General features: G+C 44.8%; 2 protein-coding genes across 4 annotated transcripts in view; one reads left to right on the forward strand and one right to left on the reverse strand.

Annotated features, from left to right (window-relative positions):
• APIP (APAF1 interacting protein) overlaps window positions 1–19062 on the reverse strand; it is a 34418-nt gene extending 15356 nt beyond the window's left edge. The window contains exon 1 of the mRNA XM_508364.6: window positions 18911–19062. Within this exon, the coding sequence (XP_508364.2) occupies window positions 18911–18967 (57 nt within the window). The 5' untranslated portion in view covers window positions 18968–19062. The remainder of the gene's footprint in view (window positions 1–18910) is intronic.
• Window positions 19055–20977, forward strand: part of PDHX (pyruvate dehydrogenase complex component X) — a 79325-nt gene continuing 77402 nt past the window's right edge. The window contains exon 1 of one of the 3 annotated variants that reach the window (XM_054661041.1): window positions 19055–19169. In XM_054661041.1, coding sequence (XP_054517016.1) covers window positions 19055–19169 — 115 coding nt within the window. 3 annotated transcript variants of the gene reach the window in all.

Genomic DNA, 20977 nt, shown 5'->3' on the forward strand with positions numbered 1-20977 from the left:
GTAAGGTTGGTAAGGTTTTGTTTTCTTTTAATAATGCAGCTTAGTAAGGTTTTTTTTTCTTTTAATAATGCAGCTCCAAAAACATTTCTTTTCTAGCAGAAAAGCAGCTTAAAGGGCCAGGCTGGCAAGCTTTGATGTGCAAATGCCAGCCATTAGAAACCGGGTCCATCCAATATGGTGATTCCCACCCTCCTCTTGTCACCATGTGTGTCAAGCATCATGGCCACCCCAGATATCTTCACGTGTGCAGAACATCATGGTGGCCTGTATTTGAATATTAAAAGGCTAGGGTGGGAGGGCTAGTTTTTTCGTGGGCTACATGAGTGACATACCTGGTCAAACCAATCCCCTGGGCCCTATGAAAATCAGACACCACCTCCTCCAGCCTCCTAATAGAACCGACTGTTTTCCCGCTCCACTTGAGGTTTTCTCTCTCTGCTTGGAGCCACCCTCCATCTCTGTACAGGGGAGCTTCTTTCTTCTTTCTTGCCTATTAAACTCTCCATTCCTTAAAACCACTCCACGTGTGTCCATGTTATTTATCTAAATTGGTGCGAGACAAAGGGCCCTGGTGTTCCTTCAGTTATCAGAGCCATATCATTTTGGTGTGTTGGCCAAGAATCCAAGGTACAACATTCATCAGATGGTGAGTATAGGAGCAAGCTTAAAATCTGTTCTATCATTCTGAGGGGCTCTTGGCCTCTATTTTAAAATCAAATCAAATCAATCAACAGGCATCCTTCAGCTGGTTAAAAATATGCTTATCACGACTGCCATTCTAAGGCCTCAGATGTTAGGCTTGCTGGTGGAGAACACGAAGAACCCCCCTCAATACCCACGGGTCATTGGGAGTGTCGGCCGTGTTTCGAATCAGTTTCCTTTCACGGGGAAACCTTACCATCGCGTGAGGCTGGGAAAGTTCTGGCCAGGACACACCCTGGCGTTATTCAAAGGCCTCTGGGTCGGACCCAGCCTCCAACAGCCCATTTCGGGTTTTGGCAGAGAATCCTCAGCTATCCTGTCACAAAACTTTCCTCCTTTTTCTATCCACAGTCTCTCTCTCTCTCTCTGATGTGCGGGAATTTAGTAACCAGGGGTTTAGCTCAGGAATGCTGTTGCAATCTTCTAGGAACAGAGGGTTCCTTTCCTCCCCCTCCTCCCCGCTCCCACCCAGAGTGAGCGTCTCTCTCTCTGCCCTTGGTCTGGAGAGTGCATGGCATTTCCAGGTCTCTCTACTACTTCTCTGGCGAGCACACAGTATTTCTTTCTTTGGTTTTTTTTTTTTTTTTTTTTTTTTTGAGGCAGAGTCTCGCTCTTTCGCCCAGGCTGGAGTGCAGTGACGTGATCTCGGCTCACTGCAAGCTCCGCCTCCCGGGTTCACGCCATTCTCCTGCCTCAGCCTCCCGAGTAGCTGGGACTACAGGCGCCCGCCACCGCGCCCAGCTAATTGTTTGTATTTTTAGTAGAGATGGGGGTTTCACCGTGTTAGCCAGGATGGTCTCAATCTCCTGACCTAGTGATCCACCTGCCTCGGCCTCCCAAAGTGCTGGGATTACAGGCGTGAGCCACTGAGCCCGGCCTCAAGCAAATAGTATTTCTAAACCAACAGTGCCACCTAGTGGAAACAGAAATCTTCATGAGGCACATTTTGTTTTTTCTTTTATGGTAACACTGCAGCTTCCTTTTGCACCACTGGAAATCGGGCTCTAAGCCTCTTCTGTGAACAGGAAAATTCTGCTTTCAACAGATAGGAGTTAAATGTCTTCTGTGGCCAAATTTTAGTCTCAATATTGTCCCATCAGCAGGAAAATGGCCATTTGGTTCCTACGTTCCTTTAAGGCACCTATTCTGTCTCTGATTAAGGTAGTACTGAGCTAGTAAGGGGATTTTAAGTCCAGAAGTTAACCGGAACCATTTTTCTAAGGGTAAATGCTTTAGCATGGGCCATAATAGCAGGATATAGAGTTCAATCTAGCATACCCCCTCCATTAAAGGGGCCTTGCCCAATTACGTAGTTTTTCTTGAGATCTGTTTTTTTTAGGGAGGTACACAGGTCGCAGAAGTCTAGGAGGTTGAAGGGAAATATAAGCAGAGGACTAGAGCTGCTTGGGGAAGTGCGACTAGGCCCAAAAGTCTAGTTCCTCTGGTGCCATGGCTTGGAGGGTCACACCTACAGTCATGGGCAGCACATTTAACAGGGAGGTGGGACCTAGGAACCAGGGAGGGAAAATAGTTGGGGGACGCCCCCACTGTTTTCTTCTCCACCCTGGGTCATATACAGAAAGGAAGGAGACTAAAAGGACACTTTTATTCTCACTTCTCTTTCTAAATGGGTAACAGATCATCTTCAGCATGTGGTCCCCTGGAGTGGATTTTAAAACACTGGGACTGCTTCAACCCTGAGACTTTGAAGAAAAAATGCCTCATAGTCTATTGCACAAGGGCATGGCCTTCTTATCATCTTGGAGATGGACAAACCTGGCCTGCTTGGTGGAGCCTTGATTTTAATGTCATCCAACAGTTAGATCTTTTCTATAGACAGAAGGGCAAATGGACTGAGGTCCCCTATGTATAGACTTTCTTTGCCCTGTGAAACCCAGACCTTTACAAGTTCTGGACAACTGACCCAGTTCTTTTACCAGCCATGGCAGGCAAGCCCATAGGCCTTTCCCAGAGCTAAAGCAGGTTCCAAAGGAGCAATCTGAGACAGCTATTGAATGTCCCAATGCTTCCAGTCCCCCTCCAATTGTACCATCAGCTCCTCTAGCTCCACCATTTCCAGTATATCCTACTCTCCCCATTTCACTCTTACTGCTGCAGGAAGTGCTTGATGGGAATGGTGCCGTGAGGGTTCAAGTTCCCTTTCATTACAGGACCTTAAGCAAATAAAGGGAGACTTAGGCCGATTTTCTGACAACCCAGGTAGGTATATAGAAATTTTCCAAAATTTAACTCAGGTATTTGACCTCACATAGAGGGATGTTACGTTGCTGCTACGTCAGACCCTCACTGAAGCTGAAAAGCAGAAAGTTCTGCAGGCAGCAGAAAAATATGGAGATAAGCAACATGCCTCCTGTAGCAAACCGAGGAGACAAAGAGGAGATAGGGAAGGTGAGGAAGAAGTGGAAACTCCATTCCTACTAGGAAAGGAAGCAGTTCTGGTAGACAACCCTGACTGGAACACCAGTAACTCAGGAAATGAATGGAAAAGGAAGCACCTTTAAGGTGTGTATTAGAGGGCCCATGGAAAACCAGGGCCAAACCTCTCAATTACTCTAAACTGTCCATGATAGACCAAAGACCAGATGAGAATCCCACAGCCTTTATGGAAAGGCTGAGAGAGGCACTAATAAAACATACCTATTTATCCCGATTCAATCAAGGGACAGCTCATTCTCAAGGACAAGTTTATTACACAGGTAGCTCCCAATATTAAAAGGAAACTATAAAAGCAAGCTATAGGGCCAGATAGTACCCTAGAAAACCTCCTAAGAAAGCCACTTTGGTCTTTTACAATAGGGATCAGGAGGAAGCCCAATAAAAGGAAAGGAAAATACAGGAAAACAACAGAGGCTCTAGTAGCAGTGGTGCAAGCTTGCAAAGTCCAGAATCCCCAAGGTGCATCCACTAGCTGTTATCGATGTGGCAAATCAGGGCATTTTAAGAAAGAATGTCCAGGTAGCAAGACAAAGCCACCTCGACCCTGTCCAGCCTGTGGCGGAGACCACTGGAGACAGATCTGCCCCCAGAGACGGAGGTCACTGGGTTCAGAACCAGTCTCACAGATGGTCCAGCAAGACTGATGGGTCCCGGGGGCTCAAACCCCTAGCTCCAGCGACTCAGACTGCCATTACAGCACAGGAACCTTGGGTGATTCTGGAAATCAAAGGAAGGAAGGAAGGTAGATCTCCTTCTGGATACTGGAGCCAGTCTCTCTCTTCTCCTCTAATCCAGGCCTTCCCTCTTCCCATAGTATGACTATAAGGGGCATCTCAGGAAAAATTCTAACCTGATATTTTTCTCAACCTCTTACCTGCAGATGGGGGGACCTACTATTTACACATGCTTTTAAAATCATGGCTGAAAGTCCTGCTCCTTTATTAGGAAGAGATAGTCTAGCTTGCATGGGGGCCAGCATCCATACAGCCCCAGGACAAACTCTTTGTCTCCCCCGATGGAAGCTAACATTAAACTACAAGTGTGGGCAACTCAAGGAAGGATAGGTCGAGCTATAACCACTAGGCCAGTCCAGATCTATCTTAAGGATCTCACTTCTTTTCCTAACCAGAGACAGTATCCCCTGAGCCCAGAGGGTAGGAAAGGGCTAGAAGCCGTTATTAATAACCTAAAGATGCAGGGCCTCCTCAAACCCTTTAATAGCCCCTGCAACACCCCAATATTAGGAGTGCAGAAGCCCAGTGGGGAATAGAGACTAGTTCAGGACCTTTGCCTCATTAATGAAGCTGTAGTTCCAATGCATCCAGTGGTACCTAATCCCTATACCCTGTTAACTCAAATACCTGAGGGAACTAAATGGTTTACAGTCCTAGATTTAAAGGATGCCTTTTTCTGCATACCATTACATCCTGATTCTCAACACCTGTTTGCCTTTGAGGATTTCCCTCTGTCCAGACTGCCCAGTTAACATGGACGGTGCTGCCTCAGGGATTTTGAGATAGTCCTCATCTGTTTGGACAGGCACTGTCACAAGACATTTCTGAGTTCTCTCATCCTCAAGTTAGGGTCTTGCATTAGTTGATGATATTCTGCTCTGTGCCCCAACTGAGGAAGCTTCTCAGGAAGGCACCGAAGCTCTTCTCAACTTCTCAGCTAACAGAGGATATAAGGTTTCAAAATCCAAGGCCCAGCTCTGCAAAACCTCAGTGAAGTATCTAGGATTAGTACTGTCCAAGGGGACCAGAGTATTAGGGGAAGAGAGGATTAAGCCTATTTCCTCCTTGCCTCACCCCCAAACCCTCAAGCAACTAAGAGGATTTGGGGGCATTACAGGATTTTGTAGACTATGGATACCTGGGTATGGTGAAATAGCCCGTCCATTATATAACCTCATAAAAGAAACTCAGGGAGCTAAAACTCATCTTTTAACCTGGGAACCTGAAGCTCAAAAGGCCTTCAACCAGCTAAAGCAAGCCTTGCTCAAGGCGCCAGCCCTCAGCCTTCCTGTAGGGAAGGCCTTCAATCTGTATGTATCAGAAAAGAAGGGAATGGCCCTGGGAGTTTTAACACAGGCCCGAGGACCAGCTCAACAGTCAATGGGTTACCTAAGTAAGGAATATGATTTGGTGGCTAAAGGATGGCCAGCATGTCTCCAAGCCATTGCCTCAGTGGCTCTACTGGTCCCAGAAGCCTCCAAACTAATCCTGGGAAATGATTTAACTGTTTACACCCCACATAACATGGCAGGACTACTGCACTCTAAAGGGGTGCCTTTGGGCTAACAGCCGACTCCTTACATATCAGGCCCTGCTGTTAGAAGGTTCCAACATCCAATTAAAGACTTGTTCTCATCTAAATCCAGCCACCTTCTTCCCCAAGGAAACTGGGGAAACTGTGCATGATTATGAACAAGTCACAGTACAGACCTATGCAGCAAGGGAAGATACTGGGGAAACTTCCCTAGAGAACTCAGACTGGACCCTCTCCACAGATGGGAGCTCTTTTGTAGAACAAGGAGTATGCATACGCAATGGTCACTCTAAATGACGTCATCAAAAGTGCATCTCTCCCTCCAGGCACAAGTGCTCAATTAGCTGAGCTAATAGCTCTTACAAAAGCAATCACATTAAGCAAAGGAAAGAGAGCTAACATTTACACTGACTCCAAGTATGCTTTTCTGGTTCTCCATGCTCATGCTGCCATTTGGAAGGAAAGGCATTTCCTTACCACCAATGGACCGCCTGTAAAATATCACCAGGAAATTAACAGGTTATTATCCTCAGTTTTTCTTACACAATAAATAGCAGTGATGCATCGCAAGGGACATCAAAAGGGAACAGATGAGGTAGCCGAAGGATACAGATTAGCTGATCAGGCAGCTAAATCAGTGGCAAGGAAGCCTCAAGACATCAACACACTTCACACCCCTCTAATCTGGGAAGGCTCCATAAGAGAAATTAAACCTCAGTACTCCCCTACAGAAATAGAATGGACCACTTTGTCTCGAGGGTATACCTTTTAGTCCTCAGGATGGCTACAGTCAGAGGATGGCAAACACCACTTGCCAGCCTCCAGCCAATGGAAAATCCTTAAAATCCTTCACCAAGGTTTTCACTTGGGAAAGGATAAAACTTATCAACGTGCCCAGAGATTGTTTTCAGGAGAGAACTTACCAAAAACAGTCAAGCAAGTTATTAATACCTGTGAAGTCTGTCTTAAAAATAATCCCCTGAAAATGTGACTCCTTCCTCCTCAAACCCAAAGAACAGGAAGTTATCCCGGGGAAGACTGGCAAATAGACTTCACCCACATGTCAAAGACAAAGGGCATTCAATACCTGCTGGTATGGGTAGACACCTTCACTAACTGGGTAGAAGCATTTCCATGCCATACACAAAGAGCCTCTGAGGTAATAAAAATGTTAGTTAATGAAATAACTTCCTGCTTTGGTCTACCGAAGTACCTTCAAAGTGACAATGGGCCCTTGTTTAAGGCAGCTGTCACACAAGGGGTCTCAAAAGCACTAGGCATAGAATATCATCTCCATTGTGCTTGGAGACCCCAATTCTCAGGAAAGGTGGAGAAAACTAATGATATTATCAAGAGACACCTCTGAAAATTATCCCAAGAAACTCACCTTCCTTGGGTCACTCTTCTTCCCATGGCCTTAACGAATAAGAAATACCCCTTCAAAATTAGGTCTTAGCCCTTTTGAGATGCTGTACAGATGGCCTTTTCTTACCAATGATTTTCTATTAGATTGGGAAACCTCTGAGCTAGTTAAGCATGTAACCTCTCTGGCTCAGTTCCAACAGGAAGCGACTAGCAAAAGCCCAACCCCAGGAAACTGGACCACCTCTATTTAACCCAGGAGATTTGGTACTTGTAAAGGCTCTCCCTTCTCTCTCTCCCTCCCTAAGCCCAGGCTGGGAAGGACCTTACACTGTTCTTCTTTCAAGCCCATAGGCAATAAAAGTTAGAGGAATCGACTCCTGGATACATTATATGGGAGTCAAAGCCTGGAGACCTGAGGGAGCAACCCCTGACAACCCAGAGGAACGCCTTGAATATCAATATAAAGAAAGAGGAGATCTTAAGCTGAAAATCACAAAAGTAACTGAATGAAAACTACTTATCTTAGTCTCACCCCTACCTCACCAAATACTTCTTGCCATTTCCACCTGTCCTTTTGAGATTCGCTGCCAAATATTAGAACTTCTTTTTGATGGAAATTATTTACTACGCCACCCTTGCAGGAATTGTTTTACTCACTCTACTATTTGCAGTAGGACTACATGCTGTAGCACCCTCAGGGTGGAATATCAGACAGATAATCCCAATTACTGCAGCATTCTGCTTAATTATTATCCTCATAGCAGGAATAATAGTTATGAAAAGGAAGTAAACATGAGCATTTTACTATCACTCAGTCTGTTAGGACTTTTTATCGGACTTAGTAATACATCACACCCTTTAGCTCCTGCAATATCTGCCATGGTCCATTTGTACAACAAGACTAATTGTTGGGTCTGTCCTAAGTGGTTTGCTCAGTTCAGTGATGCTAAGGAAACTTACAATGACCCAGAATTCACCGTTTTAGGATTCCCTTTATTGGCTTTACCTTTACCCTTAAAGATCTAGCAGGCATAAATTGGACATGGTATGGGAGCAACACTCTGCTCCCAGTGCCGGAGAACACTCTGCCTGAAGATAAGCTTCACATCCTCAGGCTGGGACAAGACCGAGTAACAGCAAATGCCTCCCTCTGCTTTAAAAGCAGCGAGGAAGGACCATGCTTGGGAGATCTCAGATATTGTAACATCACACTTGTAATTGCTGTTAGTTCAAATATTTAGGGAGGAGAGTGCAACAAGGGTGATCTAAAAGGATCAGAAGCCCTAGTTGGGGGGCTTTCAGAATCTAGCCTCTCATTCTGGTTGGAAGCCCCAATGGGAGTGGCATACTCTAAGTAACCACCTTGACTATATTGTAAAGAATAACAGATGGGCCTTTCCAAACATGCCCCCTCATGGAATTCCAGACCCTTGTATGATGTTTGCTAATAGTAGCGGCTTACAGATCTGTGGGCAAACTGGAGGCATCTGGACTGACAGCCCTTGCCACAGGATCATCTGAGATACTGGCCAGGGCATAGTATGTCTCTAATTTTTCGAAACTCCATTTGTCAGGTGGACGCTTCTCACTTGACATGTCAAATTCCAAATGGCATCGTAAATATTGTAAATATGGATATCCTTATCCCAAGGATGCCCCTATTATATGTAAAGACGGGAAACTTCTAAGATATCAGAAAAATCTGCCGGTGTCTCTCACAAGCCACAGCTTAGAACTGTCTCTTCAAGGAACAGGGCTAATTTTTTTTTTTGTGGCTCCTGGATACATTTAATCCTCCCAAGGCATTGGAAGGGAACTTGTACTATAGTAGCACTAGTTCCTGACTTATTATTTTTAAATTCTACCAAGATGGCAGCATCATCTGGAGTCATCCCTAATTGAGGCTCTTTTCTAGAGACTACACTATCTTGAATACACCAGAGAAAGAGATCTATCATTTCTATGCCCTCATAGGGAGATTTAACTGAAAGAGCAGACTGGGGAGGGCATGCACATGACAATCCCATCTTAGAAAAACCATGAATGGGAAATTCTATAGCCAGAGGTCTAGTCTGGATTACGGGCTTCCCTCTCCTTGAAAGATCAGTACTTACTGATCTTTCTATTATGATGCAACAAGGGTGGAAGGCAACTGTAGGTGCCATAGAGGCATGACAGCAATCTACAGACTCTTTCACCTCGGTAGTAGCACAGAATAGACGGGGCTTAGATGTCCTCACAGCTGAAGTAGGAGGTACCTGTGCACTTATAAATAAAACATGCTGCTTCTGGATTAACACCTCTAGTAAAGCAGAGGAAAATCTACAGCTACCTAAAGATCAAATCAAAATCATTAAGAGGCTACAAGAACACGCAGGCTTCAGCCCCGGGTGGCTACAATTCCTCTTTAATGAATTCTAGTCTTCTTTATGGAATTGATTAGCTCCTTTATTAAGTCCACTCCTACTTATACGTCTTGTATTAATATTTGGACCTTGCATACTCAATACTATAACTCAAATCATTTCCTCTTGCCTAGAAGCAATCAATCCAAATGGTGCTGCAAACCGAACCACACATGGACGTGCCATTCTTCCGAGGACGCTTAGATCAACCCCAGGAGGAGCCTTAGCTATTGTTCCCCACTTGATGTCCCTTTTCGGCAGGAAGTAGCCAGAAAGAGTTCTTGCCCAAAACCCCCTAACAGCAGTTAGGGTGGCATCTCCTCAGGGAGGGAATATTACAGGAGTTATTAAGGAAAAACTATGTTGGTATTTCTTATATCTGCCCTTAAGAAATCTAGCCCAAATTACCTATGCCTGTATAATTTGCTACTTCCTTATTTAGGGATATAAGTGATATTTTAATTACATTTTAAAGTACAGCTAATGGGAAGACTCCTGCAGTCTTCCAACCCTTAAAACCATCAATTTGCACAGCAAATAGCAAACATTACAGAAAATGGTCTTTTATTACGGGTCTCCCCTTTCTCTTTTCTTTTCCAGTGCTGCGGTATTACAGCAATTAGCCAGCTTCGAGCTACAGCAATAACAATGACAAGGCAGCTGCTGTTAATACATTTTCAATCCTTGAGACCCATAAAATTAAAATTTCAAAGAGAATTATCACTTAGCAGGCACCAACAGAGATATACTTGGTGAAAATGAAGTCATTTAAACTGTCCAGAAGAAAGTAACTACCAGAACATATATTTTAACAAGAATTGACAAGAAGGAAAGGTTCAATTGGTATCTAGTTCTCTCCTGAATGTCAATATTACTTTCCTATTATTGTTAGATCTGGTTTTCAGTTATAATAATAATTTTGAAATGTGTATCTAAAGATTGATTACAATCAACTATTTATAGTAGAGGTTCTACAGTGAGGAGGAAACACATTTAACAGCATTTTGTATATATCAAAATCATTAATGTCTAACAAGTTTTGATTTGGTATTTAATTTTTCCAATTTTTCAATCTAGTTATTTTAAGGAAATCAGCCTGGCTTGTCTCCGAGATACTACTCACAGCCAACAATGGCTCTAATCCCCTCCCCCATCTTTTCTTTCAACTTAAGCAAATATTGGCATATATTCCTCAGATACAGGTTTTCCTGGAAGACTCTCATACAAGTATAAAATAACATGCATGAGATTAGTAACTCATGAATAAATGGGGAAACTAGTAAGATGTTACAACTGATTCAAAAGGAGAATTCAAAACATACATAATATAAGTAACAAGGAATCCTGACTTAGCAAAACTGGATACCGTCCACAGGTTAACAATAAAATGAATCTCCATTGAACACAACTTGCATTTCCATGAACAACAATCACCTGCGTTAACTGCCAGGATTCCACAACTGAGAGTTATAAAATAGCATAATAATAACTCCAAGATACCCAGTAAATACTCTTTTTGTTTGTTTCAAAGTCTTTCACTTATTTTCCTGACACTGGCCTCAGGAAGGGACTGAATGCAGGCACAGTAAAGATGAGTCATACTTTCTCTCTGTCCTTGGTCGTTTCATTCTGCACACTTGTTGCACTTGTCTCTCTATTCATCTTGGTTTTCTCTACTTGAATGCCCCAGCTCTCTCTTCTACCTTCACCACACTTAAAAACCCTCCTCCTCCTCATCAGTCAAGTGTTGACTAGAAATCAGAAGACATGGAGCCTGTTTTTAGCTTTGACCCCACTAGCTGTGTGCCCTAAGGCAAGTCAGTGATACTTTCTGGGCATCAGTCTCCTTCTATTAATAATCTGGATCAGTGATCTCCAGACTTCTGAATTAACACCAGTAGTTTGTTCTATGTTGGTATTTCTTATATCTGTCTTAATGAAGGACGGTGGGAGTATATGCTGGGTAGGTGAAGAGGAGAAAGGGCATTTCAGTCAGAAAGAATGCTTAGTAGCTGGAAATGGTTATAAATTAGGTTCTGCAGGATGGAGGTAAAAGGGAGGCTGAGTCTAAAGAGTCTTCTATGCTATGCACAGGGCTTTGACCTATATTTCATGGATGATTGAAAACCACCAAAGAGTTTGAAATGTAAGATATGTGATAAGAGTCTGTTTTTGAAACATTTGCACAGTGTCAGTAAACGAAAGAGGCTGAAAGGCAGTGGCCAACAAAGCAAAAGCCCAGAAGAGCAGGGAGGCTGCTGAAAGAGTTTAAAAAGGAAGCTGGAAGGAAGGGACTGTGAAGATGCATTTGGAAGATAAAGGACTTGGGGTGAGAAAACTGAAGGAGAGAAACGAAGGCTTCAAAGACTCCCAAGTGTGTGGTCAGCTGAGTAGCTGAGTGGATGATATCATTCCCTGAGATGTGGGTCAGAAACGTTACCATGTGCTGAACACTCTTCTAGGCCCTGGGAATTCAGCTATAAACTGGACCTGAATTCCCAGGGCCTGACCTAAAAGAATTCACACTCTGGGGAGGAGTTTTTAAAAAGTAAACAGAATACATAAATAAACTGTAAAAAGTGCCAAGCAGGAAAGAAACATGGGACTTGGAGAAAAACAGCAGGGATCAACTTTGATTAACGCAGTCAAGGAAGGCCTCTCTGAGCAGGTGGCATTTAATCTAGGACCTAAAAGACATGAACTAAGCCAGTGTGTGATGAATGAGTACGTGTGTGTGTGCAAGGTTTTGTGTTGAGAGAGGCAAGTACTCCAGGCAGAGGAAACAGCAGGTGTGAAGGCTCTGAAGTGAGCAAGTACTTCACAGGCAGAAGATCAGTTGGCTAGAGCAGAGTGAGGAAGTGCTGAGGGTGGCAGAAGATAAATTTGTAGGGGCAAGATGTGGAAGGGCTTGAAAGCTGATGACAACAGTCTTACCAGAAAGGAAATGATTCCTAATAGGAGACACGGGGAGAAGGAGAGAAATAATTATAGAAGGTGAGAGGGCTTGGAGATCCTGAGCTCTAGTGGAGGAACTGGGCTTCTTCCCTTTCATGAAATGAGAGAAGCTGGGTTCACATTCCAGCAGATTGGTAGGTTTTGTGGTAGGAAGGTGAGGAAGTTCATTACCTAATGACTTCTATTGTCTTCAGTATAAACAAAGTCATCAGCTGAGTATGGCAACAGGGTATGAGAGGCTTGACAAGAGAATAAAAGGTATAAAACAGTCATCTTGGGGAGTGGAACACCGAACTACTAGAGAAACAAAGATGGGCTGTTGGGCAGCAGTAAGTGACGATTTGAGGTTGAAATCATGAAGCAAGGCCAGACAACAAAGTTGTGCAATATTCTCCAGCAATGTTCAGCTGCTCAATGCCAGTCCAAAGAAATGGGTGGCAGGGTTCATCCTGGCTAAAGGTTTGGCTAGGCCAACTCCATATGTAAATTAGGTCAACCATGACCTTAAGTAACAACTGTTTCAATAAACTGGGTGTGGAAGCAAGATCGCAGTGGGCTTCACTCACTTTCATTTAGAAGTAAATGAAACTTGGAGGCATGGAGTTCTAATGACTCTTTCAATAGTGTTGCTATAAAGAAGGGCTAGACAGGGAAAAAGAAGGGAAAAACTGGTTAATTAAGACAGTTTTCTGTTACATGCTAACAGGTAACATTAGGAGACAGGGAAAGATTAAACATACAGGAAAGCAGAGGTCTAAGAGGTCAGCCTTTGTCGAGACAGAGAAGCCGGCATTAGAAAAACAGGAATGGGAGGAAAGGTAAAGATGCAGGTAAGTATGTAATAATATTAACAATGTAATATTAAATATGTAATAATACCACTGATAATAAGAATTGCTAACATTTCTTTATAGAGTGCTTATTTTGTGCCAGGCATTTTTCTAAAGCCTTTATATGGAATACTTTACTTTATCCTTATAACAACCCTATTGTACTGAGAGAGATTAAGTAACTTGTCCAAGGCCACCAAGATAGCAAGAGGCAGAGCCAGAATTTGAACCCAGGCAGTCTGATTCTAGATCCTGGTCCTTAACCTTTACATTATACTGCATGTGGAAAGAGGAAGACATTAAGAAGTTCACACCTAATAGCTTTCAGTTTCTTTGTGATTTTGGAGGCAAGGTCACCTTTGAAACAGGTGTGGGGTAAAGGATGAGGTGAAATGATGAGGTTCTGGAACAGCTACTTAGGGGAATGTAAAAGGAAACTCCCCAGAGGACTGTCACATGCTACTCAGAGGCCAGCTGCAGTAAGACACCAGAATACTTGTAGACACACTAATTCATATAGTTGAATATACCCAAAAAAGTGTATGGTAAAAGGGTAGGGGTTGGGCAGAGAAGGATATGACCATGGGAATGGGATGTTAGAGTGAGGGGGTGGTAAAGATGAACAGCAGTGATGAGGTCAAGGAAAAAAAAGGGCAAGGTACTGGATGTACTTGTGCTGCAGAAATATCAAAGAAAAAATATTTGTTCAGTGTCAACATATATAGGACACTGTGATAGTTAAGGTAAAATTAAAAAAATAGAAGTAGTCCCTACCTGGTTTTTCTCTGCAACTAAGCAGAGAATGGGCTCTTGGTATAGCTATACCTACCACAGTGCTTTGCTCAATAAACATTGGTTGCATTAACATCATATCTCTTACATTAAAAAAAGTCCTGTATCAGAGGTTATGGTATTTTGTGGACTGCTTCAGGCTCACAGGAAGTTGTTTATTTGGTCTACACAATGCTTAGAAAGAGTCTGAGCCTAAAGTTTAAAATCAAGAGATTTCATATAAAATCTGAGTTTCCAGTTTCCCTTAAAAAAGCAAAACTAGGCCGGGCGCGGTGGCTCACGCCTGTAATCCCAGCACTTTGGGAGGCCGAGGCGGGCGGATCACGAGGTCAGGAGATCGAGACCATCCTGGCTAACACGGTGAAACCCCCATCTCTACTAAAAATACAAAAAATTAGCCGGGCGTGGTAGCGGGCGCCTGTAGTCCCAGCTACTCGGGAGGCTGAGGCAGGAGAATGGCGTGAACCCGGGAGGCGGAGCTTGCAGTGAGCCGAGATCGCGCCACTGCACTCCAGCCTGGGCGACAGAGCGAGACTCCGTCTCAAAAAAAAAAAAAAAAAAAAAGCAAAACTAAACAATGGGCCCATAATACTCCCACACAGCAAAAACGATCAGTGTTGTGTAGTGCTACCTCTTAAAACAGGGCATATGCTGGCCCTAGTATCTTCTTTTTGGTTTCCATCTGGCCAATCTAAAATGCCATATTCTCCATGAAGTCTTCCATGAGTCACTGTATGAAATGACCTTCCCCTCCCTCTATACTTGCAAAATACTTTGTCATCCCCTAATGGAACTTCATCCTTTCCCCCCATGCCCCACTGCCCATTACTGGTATATATTAATTATAAATATGCATTTGCAACTGCCCAAGTTTCTGAAAAATAGGAACAACTTACTCATGTTTGCATTTTTCAGCCTGGACTTCAATATACGGTTTCTGAGTAAATGCTTTCTTTTTTAGGGAAACACTCCTTGACTTTTGCTGATGTTAGAAAAAATCAGTTCAAGGGCCAGTCAGTAGGGATTTAATTTCAGAGCTGTAAAACCAGGTTAGAGATTATTGTCATAAGCTGAGTCTGACCCAAAAATAATACACTTGATGCCTGAAGAATCTTTAGAATACAAGAAGAAAGTACATGAAACATAAGTCACTTGGGGATGTTACTGCAAATGATAATAAAAATTATTGAATGGGCTACAGAGTGTTCAGAAAAGATATATAATATCTTTTATAATATGTGTTCAGAAAAGAGTGTCTATCAAAGACAGAATAATAAAAATACACAGGTCTTGAGAGGGAAGGTTTTGGTGAGCAAGTCTTCCAAATCTTTATCTCCAATCCAGTTCTCTCTCCTAGCTTGAAAGCAATACCCAGTGTGATGGTTAATACTGAGTGTCAACTTGACTGGATTGAAGGATACAAAGTATTGATCCTAGGTGTGTCTGTGAGGGTGCTGCCAAAGGAGGATTAACATTTTGAGTCAGTGGGCTGGGAAAGGCAGGCCCACCCTTAATCTGGATGAGCACAATCTAATCAGCTGCCAGCATGGCTAGAATACAAGCAGGCAGAAAAATGTGAAAAGGGAGACTGGCCTAGCCTACATCTTTCTCCCGTGCTGGATGCTTCCCGACTTGAACATCGGACTCCAAGTTCTTTGGTTTTGGAACTCAGACTGGCTCTCCTCGCTCCTCAGCCTGCAAACGGCCTATTGCGGGACCTTGGGTTCACGTGAGTTAATGCTTAATAAACTTCCCTTTATATATATATTCCATTAGTTCTGTCCCTCTAGAGAACCCTGCTAAATACACTCAGTGTATAGTACCACATGCTGAGGCTGTACCTCAAACTCAACATGTCCACAACACGCCCATCATAAACTGTTTCTTCCTCCTGTATTCTCTTTCTGGTGGCCCACCAGGCCCCAATCACTAGATCAGAAACCTAAAAGTCATTCTTGATTTCTTTTCTCACTACACACATCTAATCAATAACCAAGACCTCCTGATTTTACTCCCTCACTCAGACCTCCAGCATCTCTTGCTTGGATGCCTGCCACGGCTTCCTAGTCTGTCTCCATGCCTCTGGTCTTTTTAACTCTAGCCAGCAATCCCCAGGCTTTCTTCAGTCATCTTGCTGATTATCTCATTGCCCTTAGTTTAAAAATCTAAGATTTGCTTAACAGGCCCTTTAGGTCTGGTCCTAGTTTATCCAGAATTGGTTCCTTCCCGTGGGTTCTTGGTCTCGCTGACTTCAAGAATGAAGCCGCGGACCCTTGCGGTGAGTGTTACAGTTCTTAAAGATGGTGTGTACGGAGTTTGTTCCTTCAGATGTTCAGAGTTTCTTCCTTCTGATGGGTTCGTGGTCTTGCTGACTTCAGGAGTGAAGCTGCAGACCTTCACAGTGAGTGTTACAGCTCTTAAAGGTGGCATGCAGGTTGTTCGTTCCTCCCGGTGGGTTCATGGTCTCGCTGACTTCAGGAATGAAGCCACAGACCTTCGCAGGGAGTGTTACAGCTCGTAAAGGTAGTGCAGACCCAAAGAGTGAGCAGCAGCAAGATTTATTGTGAAGAGTGAAAAAACAAAGCTTCCACGGCCTGGAAGGTGACCGAGGGGGGTTGCCGCTGCTGGCTCCGGTGGCCAGCTTTTATTCCCTTATTTGGCCCCACCCACATCCTGCTGATTGGTCCATTTTACAAAGAGCTGATTGGTGGGTTTACAAACCTTTAGCTAGACACAGAGCGCCGATTGGTGCATTTACAATCCTTTAGCTAGACAGAAAAGTTCTCCAAGTCCCCACCCGACCCAGAAGCCCAGCGGCTTCACCTCTCACTAGCTTTTCTCTTTAGCTTCATCTCAAGTCTCTGGCCCCTACTTTATGTTCCAGAACACCAAACTTAATATGGGAACACACCATGTCTGTAATCAAGGACAACCCTGAGATTGTGTACATGCTACTTCCCCTACTTGGAATATCCTTACTTTCATTGCATGTGGTTGTCTTCCTGATCCTTTAGGCCTCAGTAGATACTTTCACTTTTTCCTGAGGTATTCTCTAACCCATTCAAGTGTATACTCCTAAACTACCTTGAACTTTCCCATCTAAGTCATATCATCATGTGTCAAACTATGTCATGTTGTCATACCATCTTTGTCTCTTTGCTAATTTGTCTCTTCCACTGTACAGCATGTTCTAGGGGAGAAGGAACCAGATGCAGCTTGCACTCTTAAATCCACAATGCCTGGCACATAGTAGGTGCTCACTAAATATTCGTTGAATTAATCACTTACAGTTGAACATTCCCCTTCCTTAAGGCCAAAGAGACTGTCTCTTTCCATTGCCCATGACCCCCTAAAACTACAATGAAATTTTATGACTTATTAAAACTTTTCTTATTGCTGTTTTTATGTATTTGTACAAAACCAGACAAATACAAATATCTAGAGGGGCTCATGTATTTAACTAGATATGCAAATCCCGTGTGAGTAGTGGAAGCTGTGGTAACCTGGCCAGCAGCCTCTATAAAGGTGGTGTTCACTAGTAACCACAATCCAGATCCCATGAAAAAATAAGGGCCCAATGTCACCATGTGTTCTGAGGCTTTAAAAGAAGCTGAAATGATTCCGGATTTTGAAATGTTGGCTTGGCCGGGCGTGGTGGCTTACACCTGTAATCCCAGCACTTTGGACAGCTGAGGCGGGTGGATCACCTGAGATAACGAGTTCGAGACCAGCCTGGCCAACATGGTGAAACCCAGTCTCTACTAAAAATACAAAAATTAACTGGGTGTGGTGACACACGCCTGTAATCCCAGCTACTTGGGAGGCTGAGGCAGGAAAATCGCTTGAACCAAGGAGGCAGAAGTTGCAGTGAGCTGAGATCACGCCACTGCACTCTAGCCTGGGTGACAAGAGCAAAACGTGTCAAAAAAAAAAAAAAAGTTGGCTCAAATTTTTCATGAACATTGAGTGCAGCAAAAAAAAAACCATGCCTGTCCACCAAGCTGTCTGTGGGCCATGTTTGGTTTGAGAATCCTAGTTTATTCTCGGGTCCCTTAAGGCTCTCTTTGATGCTCATTCTGATGACATTACACTAAGATTTACTGATTGAGGGTACGGACACTTCTCCATACACACTTGCCTAGGAACGATCTCCAGTTACCTGTCCTATCTCCAAGATCTTCTCTCTCTCATCCAATCTTGCCTATCCAGCATTCTATTTTCAGAGTCGTCTTTGCTAATTTGGGGAAGTCACTTATTCAAACAAGAAAGTGGTTGACAAATGTTTAGCAATGAAATCTCCCGCGAGTTACTACTTTTTAATTAGGATTTCAACCCTAAGAAAGATATAGATAGGAGGAATAAGATAGGGGGAATAAGGAAGCTAATTTTGAGGGGTTTCCCTGCCTCTTGGGTGGGGTTTATCATATTGTGCTGAAACTGCTTATTCGTCTAGTTCTCCAGACCCTGGGCCATTTATCTTACATATTCCTATCTCTGAGCGCGTAGAAGGCGCTCCATAAAACTGTTGGTTTGTGTAAATGACCGAAAACTACATGCAGCGTGAGGGTGGATTTCCCTTTGACTTCGGCTTAAGGAAGAATCGTTCCCATGATCATCCCACAATTCATCTAAACGGAGATAGGCAAGGAGCAACTGCTCAAAGGCAAAGCGCTGGCAGCTGAGGCACAGCTCCGGTTCGGCAAACGTCTCCCGAGTGCCAAACGTCTCCCCAAACGCCTAACTGGTCGTCAGGGCGCAGAAAAGCAGCTCGGGGGGCGCGCTCTTCGCCCCAGCTCCACTTCGGTGCTTCACGATTCCTTCTCTGGCCTGCCTTCCTGATAAATACCCGCTGAGGTCACCTAAACGCTCTCCTCTCAGTTATTTGCTTCTTTCCAACGTTTGGCGCCCAGCTCCTGCCATCGGAGCGCCCCGCCCGAGACCACTGATCTCCTGGGGCCTCGCAGCCTTGCTTCCGAACGCGAAGGTCGCGGTGCGCCGGGGTAGCGAACGGCCAGGCCCGAAGCCCCGCCCCACAGCCAAACGCCCGGCCCGCTACCCCGCGCCCAGCTCCAGCCGCCGGGTCCCGCCTGGGCCTCTCCTCCTGGGAATACCGGGCACCGGTGGCCCCGCCCCTACCTGCGCGCCGCATCTCCGGGAACAACAGTCTCCCTCCCGAGCGTCACAGCCAGACATGGCCCAGACCAGGGACCCGCGCGGCCTCCAATCTCCGCACGGCTTTGCGCGCGGCGCTCAGCCTGGGATGCGGCAGCGAGGCCGCAAATGCAATCAGGCGGCGCTGAGGGCAGCCCGGGGGCGGGGCGAACGGGGCGGGGGCCGGGGTCTGGTAAGGCCCCGCCGGCTGGGATATCCAGCGGCGCACCTGACTTCCCGGGAGGCAAGGCCAACGTGGTTGGAGGCGGGGCTGGGTTGGCGGGCGGGGCTTCAAGTCCGAGAGACCTAAAGGCACCGAGAGCGTCTGGGGGCGTGGCCAACCATGCGGGAGGCGGGGCCTTGATGCTGGACATCAGGCTGTGCTGCGGGCAGCCAGTGAGAAGGCCGTGAAGATGGCGGCCTCCTGGAGGCTGGGCTGTGATCCGCGGCTGCTGCGTTATCTTGTGGGCTTCCCTGGCCGCCGAAGCGTAGGGCTGGTGAAGGGGGCTCTTGGGTGGTCTGTAAGCCGCGGAGCTAATTGGAGATGGTTTAACAGCACGCAGTGGCTTCGGGGTGAGTGGCCGGGGCTCACTCAGCTTCTCTGTGTAGCTGAGTGATGGGCCTGGGACAGGGGCAGTTATGATTGAGGGCCTGCTTTTGGGTGTGGAGGTGCGCGGGCTCCTTATTCCCTTTCCTCCTTCTCCGGGTGGGGTCCGCCGACTTGGCCTAATGCATGCTGTGAAGGGCTTTCTTGGCAGCTGGGAGAACTCGACTCTGCCCTAGGCCCCCTGGTTTGTATGGCTTTGTGACCTTGCCTTGGAATTTGGGTTATTTGTGAGGCGCAGAGAGGGTTCCCAAACTCTCCTCCCTCAGCCCCCTTTCCAATCAAGGCTCAGGTTTCTTTAGGGTTGTCAAACGTCTCGGACGAGAAAAAGCTGCCCAAGGTTGCCGAGATTGAAAAGCCACTGTTGGGAGTTCTTACTTATTCTCTAGGCCTCTCTCTCTTAGGAGGTGTTTTCATTGAGGCCAGTCGAGTTTTACCCCACGCCATGACTCGTGGAAGACTTAAATTTGTAAATTCCTACGGCATCACAATAGACAAAGGTCCAGGAGAATGTTTCAAGCAAATATTCGCTTGAAAGAACGAACATTTAGGAGATAAATCATACCAAAAATTTATTATAGAAAATTGTTGTTTAGTAATGATATTGATGCAGTTAACACAATTCTTGCAGTATTTAACAGTATGCAAAATGGCAGGCCGGGTATTATTTTTCCTTATTTTGGGAGAGGGTTGGAGGGAGGCGGGGATGGAGAATAGGACTGACGTTTTTTAGTGTGATGTATTACCTGCCAATCATCGTTCCTGGCACTCTACAGAATGAATTTTAATTTAAATAGGTCTAGTAGACGTTGCCTTCATATTCTGAGCTACCTTAGGCTCAGAAAAAAAAAAAATCACACAAAGTCACATGGTAAGATGAGTGTATTGGGGTTCCTAAAGGTTCCGTAATGGGAACAATTTATTTCATTTTTGGTGTAATGTTTCATAACATATTCCTTGGAGCAGAGGTGCTTTAACAGTGTGTGCAGAATTCCTTCTTTTCCCTCCTCCAAGTTTGTTGAAATTAAACTTTTTTCCAGCTCCTAGAGATTCGGTCTGGTCTGGTGTGGGGCTCAGGAATCTGCATTTTACAAATGTTGGATGAGTTTTGATGTTTTATTTTGACATTTAATGGAATGAGCTTTGAGACTCACTGCCTTAGAAAATCACGGAATATTAAAAGTTTAGTATTGGATATAATCTAGGAAGAGTGCTCTTAATCTTGTTTATCAAGCAGATCCTTTTGAGAATCTTTGAAAATGTTACAGACTCTGTACAGAGAAAGTACCATAAATGGTCACACACAAAAATGTGCACGTAGTGGCTCACGCCTGTAATCCCAGCACTTTGGGAGGCGAAGCTGGAAGATAGCTAGAGCCCAGGAGTTGGAGACCAGCCCGGGCAACAAAGTGAGACCCCCGTCTCTACTTAAAAAAAAAAAAAATGAA

This window comes from Pan troglodytes, chromosome 9 (genome assembly GCF_028858775.2).
Source record: "Pan troglodytes isolate AG18354 chromosome 9, NHGRI_mPanTro3-v2.0_pri, whole genome shotgun sequence".
NCBI classification, from domain to species: domain Eukaryota; kingdom Metazoa; phylum Chordata; class Mammalia; order Primates; family Hominidae; genus Pan; species Pan troglodytes.